Below are 21,242 nucleotides of genomic sequence, written 5' to 3' on the forward strand. Positions count from 1 at the left end.
GGAGAGGCTGCTCCAGTGGTCCGAACCACGCCTCCTTTTTACTTTCGCTTCGCCACCTTTGCGAGCGGAAACAGGAAGGGTCTTCTACATCGGGTGGAGCAAATAGAGGGAAGCACCAACCCCCCAACCCCCCCCCCACACACATTCCACTTTTCATAATACTAGAGCTCGAGGCTGTCCAGTGACAGCAGACAATTCCAGATCGGTAAAAGGAAAAGACCTCTAGCCGCACAACGAAGACTTGGATGTAAGGAGCATTATTTGCCAGGAAATACGGCGAAGGGTTTTTTTATATAAATCACCCTGTTTAATGCGTTTAGAATTACTCTGATAACTTGTTGTGTTTGAAAACTGTTTTTGAAATGCAGATTTGACTGGAACATGCGCCCAGAATGAAGGAAGAGGGCTGGAGAAGATGCGAGAAAGGTGTCAGCACGTGCTGCCTTGGGAGAGTGTAGCTTTGATGTATGAAATCAAATGCTTCTAGATGCCTTACTCACTTTTTCGTTATTTCTCTATGAGACAAATATTTTACAGATCCCACAGCTGGGTCAGATACTTCTTGCTGAGGGGGGGGTGATATTGTGAGCTTGAGTTGGGGACTAGATCCCCCATAATCTTTACATTATGTGAAATGTTAAGAGTTTGACCAAATTCATGAGGGACTGATCCACGAAGTGAAAGTACTGGGAGCCTTGGATTGCAGGGCTCACAATTATTGCAGCATCCTAATAACATCCACATCATCAGATGCCTGAAGTTGGCTCCTGATTCTTAATTTCATACAGTCCTTTGAATCCTTAGGTTCATATATTTGGACAAATTCATAAGGATAAGGTTATCGGTGGCTACAGCCATGAAGGCTGTCTTCCTCCTTCACTGCTGGAGGCAGTATGCCTCTGAATGCCTGGGCATCAACATTAACAGACCTTGCATCTTGGGTGAATTGGATTGAAAAGATCACTTACAGTTTCTGGAGTTCAAAGGCTTTATTCACAGAATGGACTATTTACAAGATAAGAAGAGGTAAGAAAGAAATAGCAGAAATCCTATCTCAACAAGCTGGAAGAGGACAACAAATAAGTAATGGCTCCACTTTTAGGGAATTAACTTAGAGTCTTAGACAAAGTGAAGACCACAAGCAAGTGCTGGCTAGCTTGCAAGACAAATAGTGCCCTCGTGTGGTTTAAAGTAAGGTAAAGGTAAAGGGACCCCTGACCATTTGGTCCAGTTGTGGCTGACTCCGGGGTTGCGCCGCTCATCTCGCTTTACTGGCCAAGGGAGCCGGCGTACAGCTTCCAGGTCATGTGGCCAGCATGACTAAGCCGCTTCTGGTGAACCAGAGCAGCACGCGGAAACGCCGCTTACCTTCCCGCCGGAGCGGTACCTATTTATCTACTTGCACTTTGATGTGCTTTCAAACTGCTAGGTTGGCAGGAGCAGGGACTGAGCAATGGGAGCTCACCCCGTCACAGGGGTTTAAACCACCAACCTTCTGATTGGCAAGCCCTAGACTCTGTAGTTTAACCCACAGTGCCACCCACGTCCCACGTTGTTTAAAGTAGTACATGCATAAACTAATTCAGGAGAAGGAAAGGTATTGCTTTTCTCCAGCAATCACAAGTGTGTGGGGCAGGAATGTGGCAGGTCCTGCTTAGAGTTTTCCTAGTGACAACTGGCATGATGCAACCAAAATAAGATTTATTTTAATTCTGGTGTATGTGTGTGGGAGAGACAGAGAGAGAGATTTAAGCAAATACTTAACTTTCCCATTATAGGGCTGCATATGTCTCTGGGAGCAAGTCTCATTGAGCACAGTGGTACTTGCTTCTGAGCAGTGTTCGAAACTCCCATTGTTCTAGGTGCATTTTGCAACAGGCAATTTCATTAGCAGGAGCAGTTTCTGAGCTCTGGGCACAGTACTGCGCCTAAGATTTCAGATTAAAACTGCAGAGTGGAATGAAAGGAGGACCTTTTTTCTGCCTCCCCACTTCCAGCAACTCTCTGAAGACAGGAGAAGAGACCCTCTTAAGAATATTAGGGGGGTAGGCAGGGGAAGGACTAGAGACCATGTGAAAAATGAACGTAATATTTTAGCTGCAGTTTATTCATTTTCAGCTTTGTATTCTTGTTATAAAAAAGCACACCTAGACATTCCATTGTTGCACCCATAACCTAGGTTTAAGGTGCCATGTAGCTCCTATTTTTCATATCTTAGTTTCTAACACTGCTTCTGGGTAAACATGTAAAGTGCTGAATTTGGGCAAGATGGTGCCCTGTCTAGGCACTTGCTTTTGAGCAGGCATTGGCAAACTCTGGCCTCCAGATGTTTTGGAACTACAATTCCAATCATCCCTAGCTAACAGGACCAGTGGTCAGGGATGATGGGAATTGTAGTCTCAAAACATCTGGGGGGCTGGAGTTTGCCTATGCCTGCTTTTGAGGATCCAAAGCTAAACCAGCAAAGTTTGCCAGTAAAATTATAAATTCAAAGATCATCTTATTAACCATCTGTGGGTTCTATCCTGCTACTTTTTACTCAAAGCAGATGCACTGGAAAGTAAGGACAGGGTTTACATCCATTAATTTCAATTCATGTCCTGCCTATTTCTCTCAGTTTCACAATGGGCAAAATTCTGTTTCATGTATTGTTTCAGAGACTGCAAATAGGTAGGCTCACCTTTAAATGTAAGCTGAATTGAATTTCTTCCTTTATCCCTAACTCTTGAGTAAAACTTAGTTGGATCAAATCCTACATCATCAGAAAAATCAGCATCAAGTAACTACCATGCTAGTTTTCTGAGTGATGAGTAACTTTCGGGTGAGTTTTTGGAGCAGGCGCTATAAACCAGACATCATGTGACCACAACTTTTTTTTATGGGCACCTGTCTTTGTTCATGTCTGGTGACTTCTTTCATTGCCTTTAAGTTGCCTCTAGTAGCTTCTTGAAAGAGGATTACTAGACACTTGTCCTTGTCTGATGTGCCTCTTCACAATCCTACTTTCCCCCAGAGAGTCAGTCTAAGCAAGACAAGCCATTTGAGCATAGCCATAAAGTTCAAAGCCACCTGCCAGCCCAGTCATTGAGCCTGCAGAGGCCTGTTCAATTCCCTCAGAATGAAGAAAACTTCTGTGGCTGTGGGGAATAACAGCGGGAGCTCTTGCATCCTGTGTGCGGGCTTCAGGTTGGCAGCTATGGTGCAAACACAGGTAAGCCAGGAGTCCGCAACTTTTGTGGGTTTAGGTGCACATTTGGACATGTAAGAAACTGTCATGGTTGCCACAGAACACCCATTTCACTGAAGAAAAGTGGGAATACTGAGACCCACCCCAAAACAAATAGGCAAAACATCTACTAAGCACATCCCAAAATAAACACAATAAAGTAGGCAACATCTAAACAAGGATGCAGGGATGGGGAGGTATGGGGAAGTCAAAAGAAAGAGGGGTATGAAACGATGGGTTGGAAATTATATTGTTTTGTATTGTTTTTGTTATCTGTTTGAAAAATGAATAAAAAATTATTTAAAAAAAAAAATAAAGTAGGCAACATCTCCCAGCTAACAGGTTCTGATGGGCAACAGCTGCTGCTGCTGGAGGCAAGAAGCTTCTGAATACTATTTGCTGGAAGTCGGGTGGAGAATTGCTTTTGCACTCAGGTCCTTCCCATTAGGGTATCTGGTTAGTCACTGAGAGAACGGGATGATGGGTTACATAGGTTTAGATATGCAAGGCTCTTCCATTACTAGCAACCTGCAGTCCTGACACTATTCCCCATGGGACTTGGGGATTCCCGGGAGTCATTAATATTCATCATCCCCTGCGCCAGCCAATTAGCTGGCGCCGGGGGTGGGCTTAGTTGGGGGCATTTAAGGTCGGGGCAGCCTGTGCTCGCCCCTTTTCCTTTCTTTCAGCAGCTGCGGTTTCCCACCCACCCACCCTCTAGGTTTGCATTTGGACTTTGCTATGGGCTTCAGCTGGTCGCTGCAAGGGGCCTGGTAGGAGTTTTTCCATTTGGGTAATTGGCTGTATTTTGGAAGCCACTTGGTTTTTTTGCCTACCTCGTAGAAAACGTCACAATACCTTTGGTTTTGGCGGTTAGGCATTGGCAGGGGTATTATTATGCAAATGAGTTGGGGGGAGGAGCGCCATCACCTCCCCCAAATCTTGAAGGGTAGTTCGTTAAAGGACTCCGGGGGGTGTCGCCTCATCCGAAACCTATGGAGGCTAGGGCCTAACGCGCACTCCCGAGCGGTAATCCCTCGGGGAGCGCCTAGGGATGTGCATCTCAGGGGCTCCCCCTGTTGGTGCTCTAGTGATAACTCAAGAAATTAGGACTGTGTTGAAAACACCCACAGACTTTATTCAGCCTTGGCCCTGTATATCTGAAGGAGCGTCTCCACCCCCGTCGTTCAGCCCGCACACTGAGGTCGAGCTCCGAGGGGCCTTCTGGCGGTTCCCTCACTATGAGAAGTGAGGTTACAGGGAACCAGGCAGAGGGCCTTCTCGGTGGTGGCACCTGCCCTGTGGAATGCCCTCCCGGGAACGGCCGCAGTGGCTGGGGCAACCTAGTCAGAGGGGTGGCATATAAATATTATTGTTGTTATTGATCCCACAAACATAAGTTGCAATTTTTTTTCCATCTTTTTACAAGTGCTCTGAATTTGTGTTAAACTGTGAGGGATTTATTGCTGCATTTTGAGATATTTCAAACTATAGTTTGTTAATCCAGTTTTGAGGAACTTCTTTTTCTTCAAAAGCATCCCTGTAAGTCACGGCTGGGGAAGCAAGTAGCTGGGCTACAGATTCCATCATCCTTGGCCATGCTGGCTGGGGCTGGTGGGAGCTGAAGTCCTGCAACATCTGGAGGGCCCCAGGTTGGAGGAAGCTTCCCTAAGATTACCTAACTGCCCCGCTGATGCCATGAAGAACAATCTCCCTTATTGTGGACCATGTTTTACTTGGCCCAAAAAACCCTCTGCCTAATGCATGAAGCAAGTTGGTGGGTACACATATATATTCATAAACATAATGGTGCATTTTATTTAAGCAAGTGCATGCATAATAAGCACTGTACACAGATTTAAAGAAAACAAGTGCTTGCTTAGTCAATCTACAATGTAAGAGACTTGTCACAAAATGAGGGTGGGGAGAGAGCTACCAGATTTCCAATAATCCAGGCACACTTCCTGCTCAGTAGGATTGTGCATCAGATCCTAAACAGGGTCACCTGACTTTGGTTGAGACAGCCCTCGATTGCTCAGGACCCACCCAGAGTGATCTGAGGCTGTTGAAAGGCAAGGTGATGAGGCTGGGGGAGGAGAAGAGGCTGGTAGCCTCTGCTGGGTCTACTTCATCAGTGATTCCTTGCAGGGAACACACCACAGAAGCGACACCCACAACATTAAATGCAGTGTCTCCTTCTCCCATCTGTTCCTGACCACATATTTAATTAAAGGTAAAGGTAAAGGTACCCCTGCCCGTACAGGCCAGTCTTGACAGACTCTGGGGTTGTGCGCCCATCTCACTTAAGAGGCCAGGGGCCAGCGCTGTCCGGAGACATTTCCGGGTCACATGGCCAGCGTGACATCGCTGCTCTGGCGAGCCAGAGCCGTCCACGGAAACGCTGTTTACCTTCCCGCTGGTAAGCGGTCCCTATTTATCTACTTGCACCCGGAGGTGCTTTCAAACTGCTAGGTTGGCAGGCGCTGGGACCGAGCAGCGGGAGCGCACCCCGCCGCAGGGATTCGAACCACCGACCTTTCGATCGGCAAGTCCTAGGCGCTGAGGCTTTAACCCACAGCGCCACCTGCGTCCCTTCATATTTAATTAGGGGTTTAATTAACCCCCCCCAATCAAATCAGGGCCCAGATCCAAGTTGGGTCAGGTCAGCCCAGTATTTTCCTGCTTTGGGTAGGGGTTGATCTGGTGCTGGATCTGATTCATTCTTTAGACTTGGCTCTTTGGCACACTTGCTGAAGAGGCTGGCAGTAGTAAACCTTGGCACCTCAAATCTCAGTGGTGCCCTTGCAATGACACACACACACCTGCCTCTTGCCTTCCATTGAACTTCATAGTTGTGGGCCTTCTGCTGCATCCCAGAAGCTCCATGCCCAGTGTAACCAACCCGGCCACACACCTCTAGCTCTGCCCTTGAGGTTAGCTACTGCTGATGCAGTATAACTTGCTTCGGAGGGAAGGATGCTCATAAATCAATGCATAGATTCTCTTTTGATTTAGATGCTGCAGTTCGTCCAGACTTTAAGCAACTCAGAACTTGGTGACTGCCGGTTTATCTCAGATGGGAGCTGACAGTACAAGAAGTGCCATATTTTAATTTTGGGGAGGAACAGAAGCCAGATATATATATCTGCAGCACCAGATGGTGGCAACTCAATACAATCTAATGTTTTGCCAAGTCTTCCAGAGTAAGAGAGAAATATACAAAGCCAGGGGAATGAAAGTATCAGCAAGTATGACAACACCTCAGTGTCCCAGAGAACACACTATTGACTTTTTCCACCCTCAAGGGAGACCTGCAGAAATAGCATTTTCTGCTCGTGCTGGTTTTTAAAGTGGAAAAAGAAAATGATTACTCACTCTCTCTCCCTCCCTCCTAGTAAAGCAGAGATGGAAACAGGCAGTTGTGATTTCTGTTGCAAAAACAACGCTTGGTTCCGAAAGCAAGAAAACCCAGATTCTTGTGTAAATTAGGCAGTGTTACATCAGTGTGCAAGTTCTGCCTTTCTATAAGGGCCTGCAGATGCATTGCTTTGCATTTAACAAGAAAACTGCTGTGTTTCCCCCTCCTTTTACTTCTTCCAGTCACATAATCTTTTTCTATTAAATTTTCCTCCTTTAGGGAAGAGTAGGAGCTGAGGGATCTATAGCAGGGTGAACTGAGAATGTTCTTCAGGAAAACAAGTAGGTAGTCGTGTTGGTCTGCTGTAGTCAAAACAAAATAAAAAAATTCCTTCCAGCAGCACCTCAGAGACCAACTAAGTTTGTTATTGGTATGAACTTTCGCACACGAAAGCTCATACCAATAACAAACTTAGTTGGTCTCTAAGGTGCTACTGGAAGGATTTTTTTTTTTATTTTGTTTCTTCAGGAAAACAAATAATTTTCACATCCATTAACACATATCAGATATTGGAGAATCTAGACTGACACAATGATCTCTAAGGTCTGGCTTTCTTATCACACCCCATAGAGTTCTTACGCCTGCAGCCATGCACCTCCACCACAGCTGCTGCTGCTCTTCTCTTTTGATGGCCAGCAAACACTCTGGAAGTTGATGGCAGGCTTCAGCTGGTGTGAAAAGTAGGATCTGGGGGGTTTTCCAGATGGAAAGAGTCCCCATGTGCCAAGCATGCTGCATTAGGGTTGTTGAAAAGGCAAGCAAAAGGGAAATTAAAAAACATGATGTACGTGGTAGCATGTTCTTGTATATAGACCAGGTGTTGTGGGGGAGGGAATCTTTGGCTCTCCAGGTGTTGCTGACCTACAACTCCCATCAGCCCAGCAAGCCTGGACAAAGGCCACTGATGATAGGAGCTGTAGTCCGGCAACATCTGGAAAGCTGAAGATTCCCCACACCCAGTATATATATTTTCAAAGGAGCACCGGAAGGTCTGCAAACGGAGGTTGGAGGTGGGGTCACTGATGTGCTCCTCTTCATCCCAGTGGCTGGTTGTTGTTGTTTGGAAAATGTCCACACAGGAGATTTCTCTGTGCCAGAAACAATAAACAAATGTGTCCATTTTCTAAAAGTAGAGATCTCTTCTTCTGTCATTTTCAAGGATACCTGGAAAATAGGGAGGAGATTAGTGGGGAAATAGTTAATCTTAAAGAGGAGGATATTAGGGGCAGAAGACAAGGGAGGGCTGACGGAACCTCTGCATTTCATTTACTTATGACTACAGTGGTACCTCGGGTTAAGAAGTTAATTTGTTCTGGAGGTCCGTTCTTAACCTGAAACTGTTCTTAACCTGAAGCAGCACTTTAGCTAATGGGGCCTCCTGCTGCCACCGTGCCGCTGGAGCACGATTTCTGTTCTCATCCTGAAGCAAAGTTCTTAACCTGAAGCACTATTTCTGGGTTAGTGGAGTCTGTAACCAGAAGTGTCTGTAACCCCAGCTACCACTGTAAAGATAATTATTTGTGTCCTCTGGTTGCTCCAGTTTTTTCTCTCTCTGTAGCAACTTACAGTACAGTGTGAGAACTAAGTTCACAGTTGGGTTTTGTTGTGTATGTCACATTTGTTGTTAATGTGCTTCTTGTCTGATAAAGTTTTGATGATTAAAAAAATTAATTAAGTAATAATAATTAGGCCCATGCTGTTCAATAAGCTAATCAGTTCAATTACGTGTAGGAAAGCTTTTGGCCCTCCAGATGCTGCTGAAGTACAATTCACACCAGCCAATGTTGCCGTTTCACCAGGTTCACTACGCCTGCCCCAGAGCAAAAGAGAAAACATTTAATGCTATTCTAAGATGGTTTTTGCCTGTTGCTATAAGCTCTTGGATTAAAAATAATAAATCCTTACACTTATTAACTGTGTGGAAGGCACATTGTTGGACCATAAAAATATTTTAAATCTATTCATTTAACCCAGGCATGGGGAAACTTGGGCCTGCCAGATGAACTATAACTCCCATCACCCCTGACCATGCTGGGGCTCATGGGAGTTGTAGTTCAGGAACATCTGGAAGGCCAAACCCTAATTCTATACCCCCCTCTCTCTCACTCACACACACACACACCCCTATTTAATTCTCACAACAACTTTGTGAGGTAGGGTAGGCTGAGAGAAAGCATGACTGACCCAAAGCCAGCCAATAAGCTTAGGGACCAGAGGATGGTGTGCCAGTTAACCATTGCATGGGCTCTCCATCACTGCCTGGGAGATGAGGGTGAGCTAGAGAAGAGGCCACGGTGGAGGCAATTTTTTCAAGGCAACTGCGGTTTCAGTTACTATAAACAGACCCTAATAAATGTCCTGCGCAACAGGCAGGTTGTTCTGAAAAATAGCTCCATAATCAACACGTCTCAAAAGACACCAATGACAAAACAGGTGCATGGAGCAACTTAGGACACCATCCATCATGGTTGTAAGAAGAGCCCCAAGACAGCTCAAGCGAGTTGTGACTAGCGCTGTCACTCTGAAAATGCAACCAAAACACATTTTCGAGTTTTACACTATATAGTCTAATAAACCCTAAGCACCATAGAATAAACCATAGAATCATAGAATTGTGGAGTTGGAAGGGACCCTGAGGGTCATCAAGTTCAACCTCCTGCCATGCAGGATTCTCAGTTAAAGCCTCCACGACAGATGGCCAGCCAACCTCTGCTTAAAAACCTCCAAGGAAGGAGAATCCAAGACCACAGAAAGAGTCCATTCCACTGTCAACAGCTCTTACCGTCAGAAAGTTCTTCCTCATGTTTAGTCAGAATCTCATTTCTTGTAACTTGAAGCCATTGGTTTGAGTCCTACCCTCCAAAGCAGGAGAAAACAAGCTTGCTCCCTCCTCCATGTAACAGCCCTCCAGATATTTGAAGATGGCTGTCATATCTCTTCTCAGTCTCCTCTTTTCCAGGCTAAACATACCCAGCTCATTCAACCGTTCCTCCTCAGGTTTGGCTTCTAGACCCTTGATCGTCTTGGTCACCTCTTCTGCACATGTTCCAGCTTTTCAATCTCCTTCTTAAATTGTGGTGCCCAAAATTAGACCAAGTATTCCAGATGTGGTTTGACCAAGGCAGAATAAAATGGTACTTTTACTTCCCTTGATCTGGACACTATACTTGTGTTGATGCAGTCTAGAATAGCATTAGCTGTTTTTGCTGCTGCATCACACTGTTGACTCAGATTAAGCTTGTGGTCCACTAAGACCATGGGTAGGCAAACTAAGGCCCGGGAGCCAAATCTGGCCCAATCGCCTACGAAATCTGGCCCACAGATGGTCCAAGAATCAGTGAGCTTTTACATGAGTAGAATGTGTGCTTTTATTTAAAATGCATCTCTGGCTTATTTGTGGGGCATAGGAATTCATTCATTCCCCCCCCCAAAAAAAATAGCCTGGCCCCCCACAAGGTCTGAGGGACAGTGGACCGGCCCCCTGCTGAAAGGTTTGCTGACCCCTGACCAAGACCCCTAGATCCTTTTCACGTGTACAGGTGAAACTCGAAAAATTAGAATATCATGGAAAAGTTCATTTATTTCAGTAATTCAACTTAAAAGGTGAAACTAATACATGAGATAGACCCATGATATGCAAAGCGAGATATGTCAAGCCTTTATTTGTTATAATTGTGATGATCATGGCGTATAGCTGATGAAAACCGCAAATTAACAATCTCAGAAAATTAGAATATTGTGTAAAGGTGCAGTAGCTATTCAATCCATAACACCTGCAATGGGTTCCTGAGCCTTTAAATGGTCTCTCAGTCTGGTTCAGTAGGAAGCACAATCATGGGGAAGGCTGCTGACCTGACAGTTGTGCAGAAAGCCATCATTGAGACTCTCCATAAGGAGAGGTAATTGCAGAAGAAGTTGGATGTTCCCAAAGTGCTGTATTGAAGCACATTAATGGAAAGTTATGCGAAAGGGGAAAGTGTGGAAGAAAAAGGTGCACAAGCAGCAGGGATGACCGCAGCCTGGAGAGGATTGTCAGGAAAAGACCATTCAGACTTTCACAAGGAGTGGACTGAGGCTGGAGTTAGTGCATCAAGAGCCACCACACACAGACGGATCCTGCAGATGGGCTTCAAATGTCGTATTCTTCTTGTCAAGCCGCTCCTGAACAAGAAACAACATCAGAAGCATCTTGCCTGGGCTAAAGAAAAAAAAGAACTGGTCTGTTGCTCAGTGGTCCCAAGTCCTCTTTTCTGATGAGAACAACTTTTGCATCTCATTTGGAAACCAAGGACCCAGAGTCTGGAGGAAGAATGGGGAGGCACACAATGCCAGATGCTTGAAGTCCATTGTGAAGTTTCCACAGTTTGTGTTGATTTGGGTAGCCATGTCATCAGCTGGTGTTGGTCCACTGTGCTTCATTAAGTCCAGGGTCAACGCAGCTGTCTACCAGGAGATTTTGGAGCACTTCATGCTTCCTTCCACAAACGAGCTTTATGGGGACACTGACTTCATTTTCCAGCAGGTCTTGGCACCTGCCCACACTGCCAAAATACCAAAACCTGGTTCAGTGCCCATGGGATTACTGTGCTTGATTGGCCAGCAAACTTGCCTGACCTGAACCTCATAGAGAATCTATGGGGCATTGCCAAGAGAAAGATGAGAGACATGAGACCGAGCAATGCAGAAGAGCTGAAGGCTGCTATTGAAGCATCCTGGTCTTCCATAACACCTCAGCAGTGCCACAGGCTGATAGCATCCATGCCACGCCATGCCATGCCATGAGGCAGTAATTGATGCAAAAGGGGCCCAAACCAAGTACTGAGTACATATGCATGCTTCTACTTCTCAGAGGTCCAATATTGCTCTATTTGCAATCCTTGTTTTGCTGATTTCATTTAATATTCTAATTTTCTGAGATTGTTAATTTGGGGTTTTCAACAGCTGTATGCCATGATCATCACAATTATAACAAAGGCTTGACATATCTTGCTTTGCATGTCATGAGTCTGTCTCATATATTAGTTTCACCTTTTAAGTTGAATTACTGAAATAAATGAACTTTTTCATGATATTCTAATTTTTCGAGTTTCACCTGTAGTAAGCTGGGTGTCCTCCATCCTATATTTGTGAATCTGATTCTTCTTGCCTAAGTGTAGAATCTGACATTTTATTAGTTTGGGCCCAGTGCTCCAATCTGTTAGGGACATATTGAATCCTGATTTTGTATTCAAAGGCATTAGTTATTATTAGTATTATTTAGTAAATTCGTATAACTCTCTTTATCCATAGGTCTTAGGGCAGTTTACAACATAAAATTACTATATAAAAACACAAAATACATAATAAAAAGAAGAACAAAAACAAACCAATAATGCCTCCTCCCCCATCACATTTAAAAGGGCATTGTATGTCATTCTGCCAAAGGTGCCTAAAGATGTATAATGAAGGCACCAACTGAATTTCCCTGGGGAGAGCATTCCACAAATGGGGAGCTACTGTGGAAAAGCCGTGTTGCCACCCTCTGGACCGCTCATGGAGGGCTACCTCTCCCTGTTTGGTGTAATCTGCAAATTTGATTATCATCCCTTCAATACCTTCAACCAAGTCATTTATAAAGATGGGCCCAATACAGAACCCTGCAGCCCCCCACTTGTCTCTTTCTTCCAGGGTGATGAGGAACCATTAGTGAGCAATCAGCTACAAAGCCACCTAACTGTTACCTCACCCAGCCCACATTTTACCACCTTCTCCATAAGAATATACTGGAGGACTTTGTCAAAAACCTTCCTGAGATCAAGATACACTACATCCACAGCATTCCCCTGATCCACCAAGCTTGCAATTCTAATTTAAAAAATGGGATTTCTCTGGCAGGACTTGCTTTTGAAAAACCAATGCCCGGTCTTAGTAATCACAGCATCCTTTTCTAAGTGCTCACCAACTGTTAAATGATCTGCTCTAGGACCTTTCCTGGTATTGATGTTAAGCTGACCAGTTGGTAATTACCGTACCTGGATCTTCTCTTTCCCCCTGTTTGAAGATGGGGACAACGTTTCCCCACCTCCAGTCTGTAGGGACTTCAGCTGTTCTCCAAGAATTCTCAAAGATTATAGACAAAGTCTTGGAGATTACATTCGCAAGCTCCTTGAGTACCCTTGGGTGCAGCTCATCAGGCCCTGGTTATTTGAATTCATTTATTGTAACCAGGTGTTCTCTTACTACCTCTTGTCCTATCTTGGGCTGCACTTCCCTTCTTGCACCATTTATTCTGTTAACACCAGGTTGGGCACTACTTTCATTCTGGGTGAAGACAGAGGCAACTCCCTGTAACTGTTGGCTACTCGTGTATACTCTTTCTTCATGATTTCCCCCTTCTTCCATTTCTTAGACGTACCCTTCTTAAATCTCAGCTCACCTGTAAGCTTCTTATGCAGCCACACTGCTTTCTTTAGATGCCTCCCACTTTTCTTTTTTGTAGGAATTGTCTGCTTTTGTCCCTTCAATATTTCATCTTTAAGAAACTCCCATCCATTTTGGACTCCCTTTTCTTTGAGTATTTCTGACCATGGAATCTCACCCAGTATTTCCAGAAGCTTTTCAAAATCAACCTTCTTAAAATCCAGAGTGCATACCCAAGTACACTCAGCTTTCCCTTGCCTCTGTGAAACCCAAGAGGACATGGTCATTTCCTCCAAAGTTTCTGAGGACTTCCACTTTGTCCATCAGTTCCTTCCCGTTGGTGAAGACCAGGTCCAAGATAGATGATCTGCTTGTTGCTTCTTCCACCTCCTGGGAAATGAAATGGTCAGCGAGGCAATTGAGGAATTTGTTGGACCTTACATTCTTGGCAGAGTTTGAGTTCTACAGATATTGGGGTAGTTGAAGTCTCCCTTGACTACTATATCTCCCCTTTTTGAATGCTTGGTAATCTGCTCTAGGGAGGCTCAAATATGTCTTGCTTGTTTCCCATACTCTGTGCTTTAGTATAGAGACATCTGAAACCATGAGTCATTCCCTCTGGCTGCTTCCTTATTGTAGTTTCCTAGCCTTTACCAAGATTCTGCAGCACCACCTCAGCTTCCTGTGCATCAGTGAATGTATTATCACTAGTACCAGGTGTTCCCCTGTTGTCTGTAATGTTATCTCACCCTCAAATTTAATTTAAAGCTCTTCTGATCAGGTTTGTGAGACTCTCAGCAAAGAGATTCTTGCCAACCACTGTGAGGTGCACCCCATCTCTTGCCAGAAGTCCTTCCTCAAGGAAGCAGAGACCATGGTCCAAGAAGCGGAACTCTTCCTGATGACACCACTTGTGTAGCCAATGGTTTACTTCCAGTATTTTCCTCTCTCTTCCTGGGCCATGACCTTCAACAGGAAGCAGTGATGAAAAAACCACCAAGGCCCTTCTGCTTCCCACCCAGAGTCTTGAAGCCCCTTGCTATGGAAGGCTGTCTCTGGTAGTATCATTTGTACCCACATGAATCAAAAGGAAGGGGTTGTGGTCAGTGAGTTTTATAAGGCTTGGCAACTTCTCTGTCACATCATGAACCTTCCAGGACATCCTGTTACCACCACGCAGCCTCTGTTCCCCTCAGCAGGGAGTCCCCTACTCCCACCACACCTCTCTTCCTCTTCTGGGGAGTTGTTTTGGAGGAATTGGTACACTGCATCTTCCACAGCCACCTCTGTGTTTTCTGAAGTCTACAACTGCTGTCCTTGCTCCTCTGGCCCAGAATCAGTGTTTGAGATGAGGGCATGGAATCAATTTTGCAACTCCAGTGACGCAGCATGGCTACTGGCACTCCTGGTTCTGTGTGTCACATTCCTCCAGGTGTTTGTCTCCTGCAATGGGCAATCTTCCTCCTCCCTAGGAGCACCCTGCCTGTGTTGCTGTTCCAAGACGGTCCACTTTGCTCTATCAAGAATTTCCTCATCTATACCAACAGCTCAAAGTGTGCATAAGCGGGCCTCAATTTGATGCACCCTCTCTGCCAGCCAGGCAACCAGCTTTCACCTGGGGCAGGCATAGTTTTGCACATTCTCAGGCAGAAAGTGAAACATGGCACAGGTATTGCAGGTCACTGCAGCAGCTCCCTCGCCACCCATGTCTCTTGGTCCTATGTACACTGTGAGGCGGCACTCCAGGCCTCCCTCTCAAACTCCCCCACTAGATGTCCTCACAAATGCTCCTGTTTACATGTTTTATCATAATACCCAACCATATTATCATACAATCATATCATTCAGTGGTGATATCATATGATATCACAATCACACAATCACAATATTGCACAATCATTCAACCAGTATTTGTTTCTAATTCATTAAACAGCAGCAATGGGCTGTTGTAACATATCCTTCCAGCATTTTTCATTTAAGTGCTTCTTCTCTCCTGGTCCCTTTCTATTTATAAAAGCCATAACAATCAAAGTAAGCCGATATTTACTTACCTCCCCCAGAAGTCAAACTCTGGCTCATATTTTGTAACCTAGCAGAGCTGGTAGGACAAGCAGATCCAGAATTGAGAGGCTCCTGGACAGACGAAGGACACCTTTCCTGTTGCAAGAGACCCAGCAGGGATCCGTATTTCCCATCTGACACAGCTCCCTGCGTCATATGCACGTCGGGCATCGAGGGAGGGTACACTGAAGCTGCAGTCAAACTTGGGTTGCCCCCTGAAGGCAACTGCCATAGCTCTGTAGCTGGTGGTGTGATGCCCTGGAGAAGAGGAGGAGGATAGGGGCTTGTCGCTGCAGCAGCTGCATTATCATCGGAGCTGGATAGGTTTAAAGGAGGCGGTGCATGGTACGGCTTAGCCCATTGCGGCGAGAAGTTCCACTGCTGGGGAGATGTGTGGCTTTCTGTTTATTAAAAGGGAGGAAGATGTAATCAATGCATTTTTATTGCATTTTGAAATTGTTTTATAATAAATACAACCACCAAAAATGCAGAGAGACCACACGTAACCCCAAACATAAGGATACTCATGACTAAAGGATGTGCTAGGAAAGCATCACTCAGTGGGCACAACCATGAAATCTTTTTCCTTCTTACCCTGTGCAAAGGCTTCCAGGAAGCCCAGCTATTGAAAGACAGAATCATGCCCTCCAGCAATGTATACCAAGAACCACAGGAGTCTGGTCACCAAAAACCTACTTCTGTTTTAGCACCTGCATTGCTAAAGTCCTCAAAGTGTCTTTGCAAGAGTGGAAGGTAAGGAGAGAAAGCTAAAACAAATCTCTCCATCTCCAGTGACCCCACACACCCTGGGCCACCCAACCAAGTCCAGTTGTTACCAATCATTCCTGAGTTTGTATCTGTCATGGATTTGAATTGGTCTTTTGTATGTGCTGTGGCTGTTTTAGGCTGTTTCATGTATTTGTATCTGGGTTATAATAGTGCCAATCACTTCATGGTGCTTCATGCAAAATGATTCATAAATGAAATGGAGGAGAAAGAGGACTGCTGTTCCCCCTCCCCCATCACAAAAAGAGGCAGGAAAACACACAGAAAAATGTACGGTAGCACTTCTTTGATACCACAGTGTAAAACCTCCCTGCAAAGCAGTCAGAATGGCTGCTTAGTAAGCAGGTTGTCTGGAAACTATCATGGAGGCTGTGTGCACACTGCACATTCAAAGCACATTCTCTCCACCAAAGAATTCTGGGCATTGTAGTATGTTAAAGTTTGATGAAAATTGTGTCTCTGCGATGGCTAAACTACAGTGCACAGAATTCTTTGAGGGAGAGAACCACAGTGCAGCTGTGGCTGTACAAGTTTCTTGTCCACAGTGAGTCAACATTATTACATAAGTAACCAGCAGCCAGAAAATGTGGAGGAGAAGCTCACCATGTTTTACAATTGCATCCTCACCACTGTTCTTTCTGCTCAAATCCTGTGGAGTTTTGGATGCGCTCAATGCTCTAGAGAAGTGCTCATCCACCACACTGTTAATGTCTCCTTGGAAGTAGGTAAACACCACACACTGGGCTCCCCACTCTGTTTTCACAGGCTGCTTGCATTTGCTCAGCTTTGTGGAGTCCTTCCTCTCTTCCATTTCTAGGGACTTTTGTCTGTGCCTAAAAACGAAGAGAAACAAAGTGATGGAAGAGTGGGTTCTGGCTCAAAAAATATGCTTCATTAAACTATTTTTAAGTTGCAAAACAAACAAAACAGATGCAAGGGGTGGGTAATCAACAGGTTGAAAATGACTCAATAATTATACATACTGGTAATCTCAATAATTTATTTCTGCTTTATATTTTCTTTACAAGAGTTTTGAGATGAAGAGTAGTTTAGAGTATATCAAGGGCAGGGAACAAAGCTGACAGTGATCTTTACCCTTGTATACAGTAGTCTATAAAGGCTTTCCATATTTTCTCAGAGGGGTCTTAATCTCGTTTTCCTTACTTTTTGTGTTACCCTAAAACCAAACTTTACTGTATCATTGGTCACCATTTATGTTCTGAGCTATCACTGCCTGTGCAGTCAAGAGCAGATTACTCAACAGAGTGGGGCAGGGGGTTGTTTGCTTGAAATTGGCTATGATGATGAAGAGAAAGAATTGCCTTTCTTGTTAAAGAAGATGGATACAATATAGGGTTGCTGGACCCCAGGGCAGAGCTGATGTCTCCAGGTTCACCTGCCCCCCTCCCCTCCCCCATGGCAGGTGGAGGGCTTGACTCTCCAGGTAGGTAAGAGTGCTTTTAATTTTTATTATTATTAATAAAGGTAAAGGTACCCCTGCCCGTACGAGCCAGTCGTGTCTGACTCTAGGGTTGCGTGCTCATCTCGCTTAAGAGGCCGGGGGCCAGCGCTGTCCGAAGACACTTCTGGGTCACGTGGCCAGCGTGACGAAGCTGCAACTGGTGAGCCAGCACCAGCGCAGCACACGGAAACGCCGTTTACCTTCCTGCTATGAAGCGGTACCTATTTTTCTACTTAGGGGTGCTTTTGAACTGCTAGGTGGGCAGGAGCTGGGACCGAAAGACGGGAGCTCACCCCGCCGTGGGGATTCGAACTGCCGACCATACGATTGGCAAGTGCTAGGCACTGAGGTTTTACCCACAGTGCCACCCGCGTCCCATTATTATTAATATTTACTAATTATTACTGTGCATACAGTCAGGAGTTCCAGCTTGGCCCTGCAACCGTGAGTGCCCGGGGCCACAGGTGCCATGCAGTGTGCATGGCCCTGGCACTGAAATATGTTGGTGCCCAGCCTCTTCAAGGGGAATTTTGTGGGTGCTCAGGCACCCAGGGCCCCAGAGAGTTGGCACCTATGCATGTAGGCTTGAAATTATAGTTAGCTTCAGCCCACCAGAACTTCGTTAAACTTTGTATTTGTTTCATTTGAATGACATGCTCTCAGTACGTGACTCGTATGTGCCATTCAGTATGGAGGGTTGCAAACTGCAAAGGATATGATTTGAAGGACCGTCATGTTGCAAAGCAGATGCCTCTGGCAGTCCATGAAAAGCACACAAACAACACCAGCTTTCCTCTGCTCAGACTCACCAGCAAGAGGTATTCAAGGGGCATATTGCCCCTTCCAGTGTTCAAGCTGTAATAGGCTGATAGACCAAATAAGAACATATGAAGAGCCTGTTGGAATGGGCTAATGACCCATCTAGTTTAGCATCCTGGTCTCATGGAGGTGCCCATGAGAAGCCTGCATGCAGGACCTGAGTGAAACAGCCTGCTTGCAATTCCTAGCAACTGGTATTCAGAAGCATAAAATCTCCAACAGTGAAGGTGGAGCATAGCCTTCTCCTCCACAACTTAGTCTAATCCTCTCTTAAAGCCATCCAAGTTGGTGGCTCTCCCTGCCTCCCGTGGGAGTGACCTCTTAACTCCACACTGCCTGAAGAAGCACTTTTTTTTGTCCTTCCTGAATCACCACATCAGCTTTGTTGGATGTCCACGAGTTCTGGTGTCATGAGAGAGGGAGGAATGGCAGCACCAGCGCACAAGGAGGATGCTTCAGCAGGTCTCTGGGGGAAACCACAACGTTTGCAAAAAGGGTGTGTGTGTGGAAAACTCACCTCCTTACCCCCCCCCCCCCATGGAAAACCAGGGCATAAAGGTTTTTGAACAGAACTGCTGGAACCCAGAACAGATTAACATTGCAACGTTTTGTCATTGCAAGTCCCATTTCGCTCTTGACAGGCCTCACGTCCTCCCAACTTGAGCCCTTTAAATGCATTGGGATTGTCCCCATCCTCTCCTCTTACAAAACAAGACATATTTGGAGGCTAAGGGAAGGCATTTCTTCTCCAGCTACCCAGGTTTGCTTACCCCAATGTACTGCTTTCTTATCAGCCACCCTGCAGAGTTCCTGTCCCTCCATACAGCTCATACTGCAGCGCTCCAAGTTTCCATCTCCACGCTGATGCTGGAATTCGGCAGCAATCCCAGGGTGAAGAGAGGCCTGCGTCAGATCACACTGCTTGTTCTCTGTCCTTCCAGCAATGACTGAACTAGGCGTATCCTTCAGGCTTGCTAGCAGGAATGTGCAAAATGCACCCTGACAAGTCAACCAGGTTTGGAGGTTTCAGGAATGAGGAAAATAAAAAGGGTTGTTTGGTGTGGGTTTCTACAAGGCAGCTTTTGGCAACGAGGCACACAGGCAACCTGAGGAACTGATGCATATATTGATGCATATACTGATGCATATATAGACTCTGGTATCGTCCGGTGTGCCTGGCCAGGGTAAAAAATGCAGCTCTCTCCCACCCCTTACTGTGCAGATAGGTAAAGGTAAAGGTACCCCTGCCCGTACGGGCCAGTCTTGACAGACTCTGGGGTTGTGCGCCCATCTCACTTAAGAGGCCAGGGGCCAGCGCTGTCCGGAGACACTTCCGGGTCACGTGGCCAGCGTGACATCGCTGCTCTGGCGAGCCAGAGCCGCACACGGAAACGCCGTTTACCTTCCCGCTGGTAAGTGGTCCCTATTTATCTACTTGCACCCGGAGGTGCTTTCGAACTGCTAGGTTGGCAGGCGCTGGGACCGAGCAGCGGGAGCGCACCCCGCCGCAGGGATTCGAACCGCCGACCTTTCGATCGGCAAGTCCTAGGCGCTGAGGCTTTAACCCACAGCGCCACCTGCGTCCCTTTTACTGTGCAGATACTGAGTCGCAAAGGCAACCCCTTGTTTCACCCTCTCGGCTCCCTCCCACTCTCCCTGCACATTGACTGCCTCCCTGAACTTGTGCATGGTGCAACATTTAAATCCATCCCTTCCCACTTCACCTTATTCCCAGCTGTAACCAAATTTCAGGCAAGGGGTGGGAAACCTTTTCTAGCTGACGGGATACATTCCCTTCAAGGCAAGTGACTGGGGGGGGGGGGCGCTTGCCTTGTGGGGGCTGGGGGTAGCGGCATAAGCGAAAATGGGCCTTCCAACAAATGTTTAATTCTACCTTTGTGCAGAGGACTGGTTTCAATATCTTCTATCTATCCAGGCCAGCAAGCATTATTAGATCTCAACAACATGTTCCAACCAGGCACAAATGCTCAAGGGAGTTTGCAAAGGAGGGCCGGTGTGAAGTATGGCCTGGCAAGAGCCCTGGGGGCCAGATGAAAAGAGCTGAAGGCCAGCATTTGTCTCCCACTCCAAGCCCTGAGGTGCTCCACCTCTCCCAATCTGTCCAATTAGAGCCTATCAATGCTGCCTGTGTCAGGGGTGGGTAGACTTCAGGCTTGTTTGGATCAACTTTATTTTTCACTACAAGAACATCTACCCAAAGCTGGGTTCAAGAGACATGAAGTTAGAATTAAAGGGCAGGTTGCTTCTGGGCACATTCTGAAGCCTGGCCATTCGTTTTCAGCACCAGAACTGAGCTGAGCTCACACGAAAATGCATTCCTGATTATCGTTTTTCATTTTTACAGCCTAATTAGGTAAGTCACGTTGTTGCTACTTTTGTTAAGACAAGTGAGAGTCAGAAACCCTTGCCATCTACTGCAGGATCTCTGCTCTGAGAGCTTCCCATAGATCCTGCTCTACTTTCCAGGCACTTCTGGCCTACAGTATGTAACCCTTATGTAAGCCTTAACCTGCCACCACTGCCCAGTGCCTTAACAATGGGCAGGCTGCTTCAACCAGAGCTTTTGCCAAGGGCTTTAATCCATACTCATCAGCTGATGATGCCTTGCCTGTGCAATCCTGTTCCCTGTATTAATGCAGGATTAAACCCTAAAGTTATGCCATCTGATTTGCAAGTTGGGTGTGATTTGAGGGAAATGACCTCATGGGCCAAATTGGACCATTGGTGGGGTAAGACTGGCCTGTAGGACAAAAGTTCCCCTCTCCTGCTGTAAGGCATTATGTATACCTAGCGCATGATATCAGTAAATAATACCACCACCTTCTTGGGCGTGCAGAGATAGTCCCTTTCACGCTGGTCTAGGTGGAGTGAGCAGATTGGGTATCTGGGCAGGTTGGCTGATCCAGCCCAGAAGCCCCTCTGCTAGGGTTATACACCTGGTTCTGGGGCTGACCACCCTCAGAGAAGGCCACGGTTAGCCACAGGAGATTTTAGGTTGGAAATACTGCATCAGAATTGCAATGATTTTATTCTGCCCGTCGACCAAACAA

The 21,242-nt window shown here is 46.0% G+C and overlaps 1 protein-coding gene and 1 long non-coding RNA gene across 3 annotated transcripts; one reads left to right on the forward strand and one right to left on the reverse strand.

The window, feature by feature from the left end:
• Window positions 1–20: 20 nt before the first annotated feature.
• On the forward strand, window positions 21–749 carry LOC307207774. Its single transcript, XR_013834833.1, has 2 exons — window positions 21–247; window positions 369–749. It is a non-coding gene; the product is annotated as an uncharacterized lncRNA (long non-coding RNA).
• A 4,267-nt stretch (window positions 750–5,016) lies between these two features.
• Window positions 5,017–19,122, reverse strand: VGLL1 (vestigial like family member 1). 2 transcript variants are annotated; one of them, XM_079962946.1, is made up of 4 exons: window positions 18,942–19,122; window positions 16,518–16,723; window positions 15,095–15,505; window positions 5,017–7,808 (listed from the first exon to the last, which is right to left on the reverse strand). In XM_079962946.1, exons 2-4 carry the CDS (start codon window positions 16,699–16,701, stop codon window positions 7,768–7,770), a joined length of 636 nt encoding a protein of 211 aa, XP_079819072.1. In that variant the 5' UTR covers window positions 16,702–16,723; window positions 18,942–19,122; the 3' UTR covers window positions 5,017–7,767. The 2 variants fall into 2 exon arrangements, with proteins under 2 accessions (XP_079819072.1, XP_079819071.1); XM_079962945.1 differs by having other exon boundaries at window positions 16,494–16,723; window positions 18,942–19,117.
• Between the last annotated feature and the right edge of the window lie 2,120 nt (window positions 19,123–21,242).

This window comes from Podarcis cretensis, assembly GCF_951804945.1.
Source record: "Podarcis cretensis genome assembly, chromosome: Z".
In the NCBI taxonomy this organism is placed as follows: domain Eukaryota; kingdom Metazoa; phylum Chordata; class Lepidosauria; order Squamata; family Lacertidae; genus Podarcis; species Podarcis cretensis.

Excerpts from the sequence above, each read along its gene's own strand:
- VGLL1 (XM_079962945.1), bottom strand. The coding sequence starts at position 16,701 with ATGGAAGAGAGGAAGGACTCCACAAAGCTGAGCAAATGCAAGCAGCCT. Across the intron at positions 15,506-16,493 it reads GGATGCAATTGTAAAACATG|AAAGCCACACATCTCCCCAG; the intron begins GTGAGCTTCTCC and ends TTTAATAAACAG. Across the intron at positions 7,809-15,094 it reads GAGTTTGACTTCTGGGGGAG|GTATCCTTGAAAATGACAGA; the intron begins GTAAGTAAATAT and ends CCTATTTTCCAG.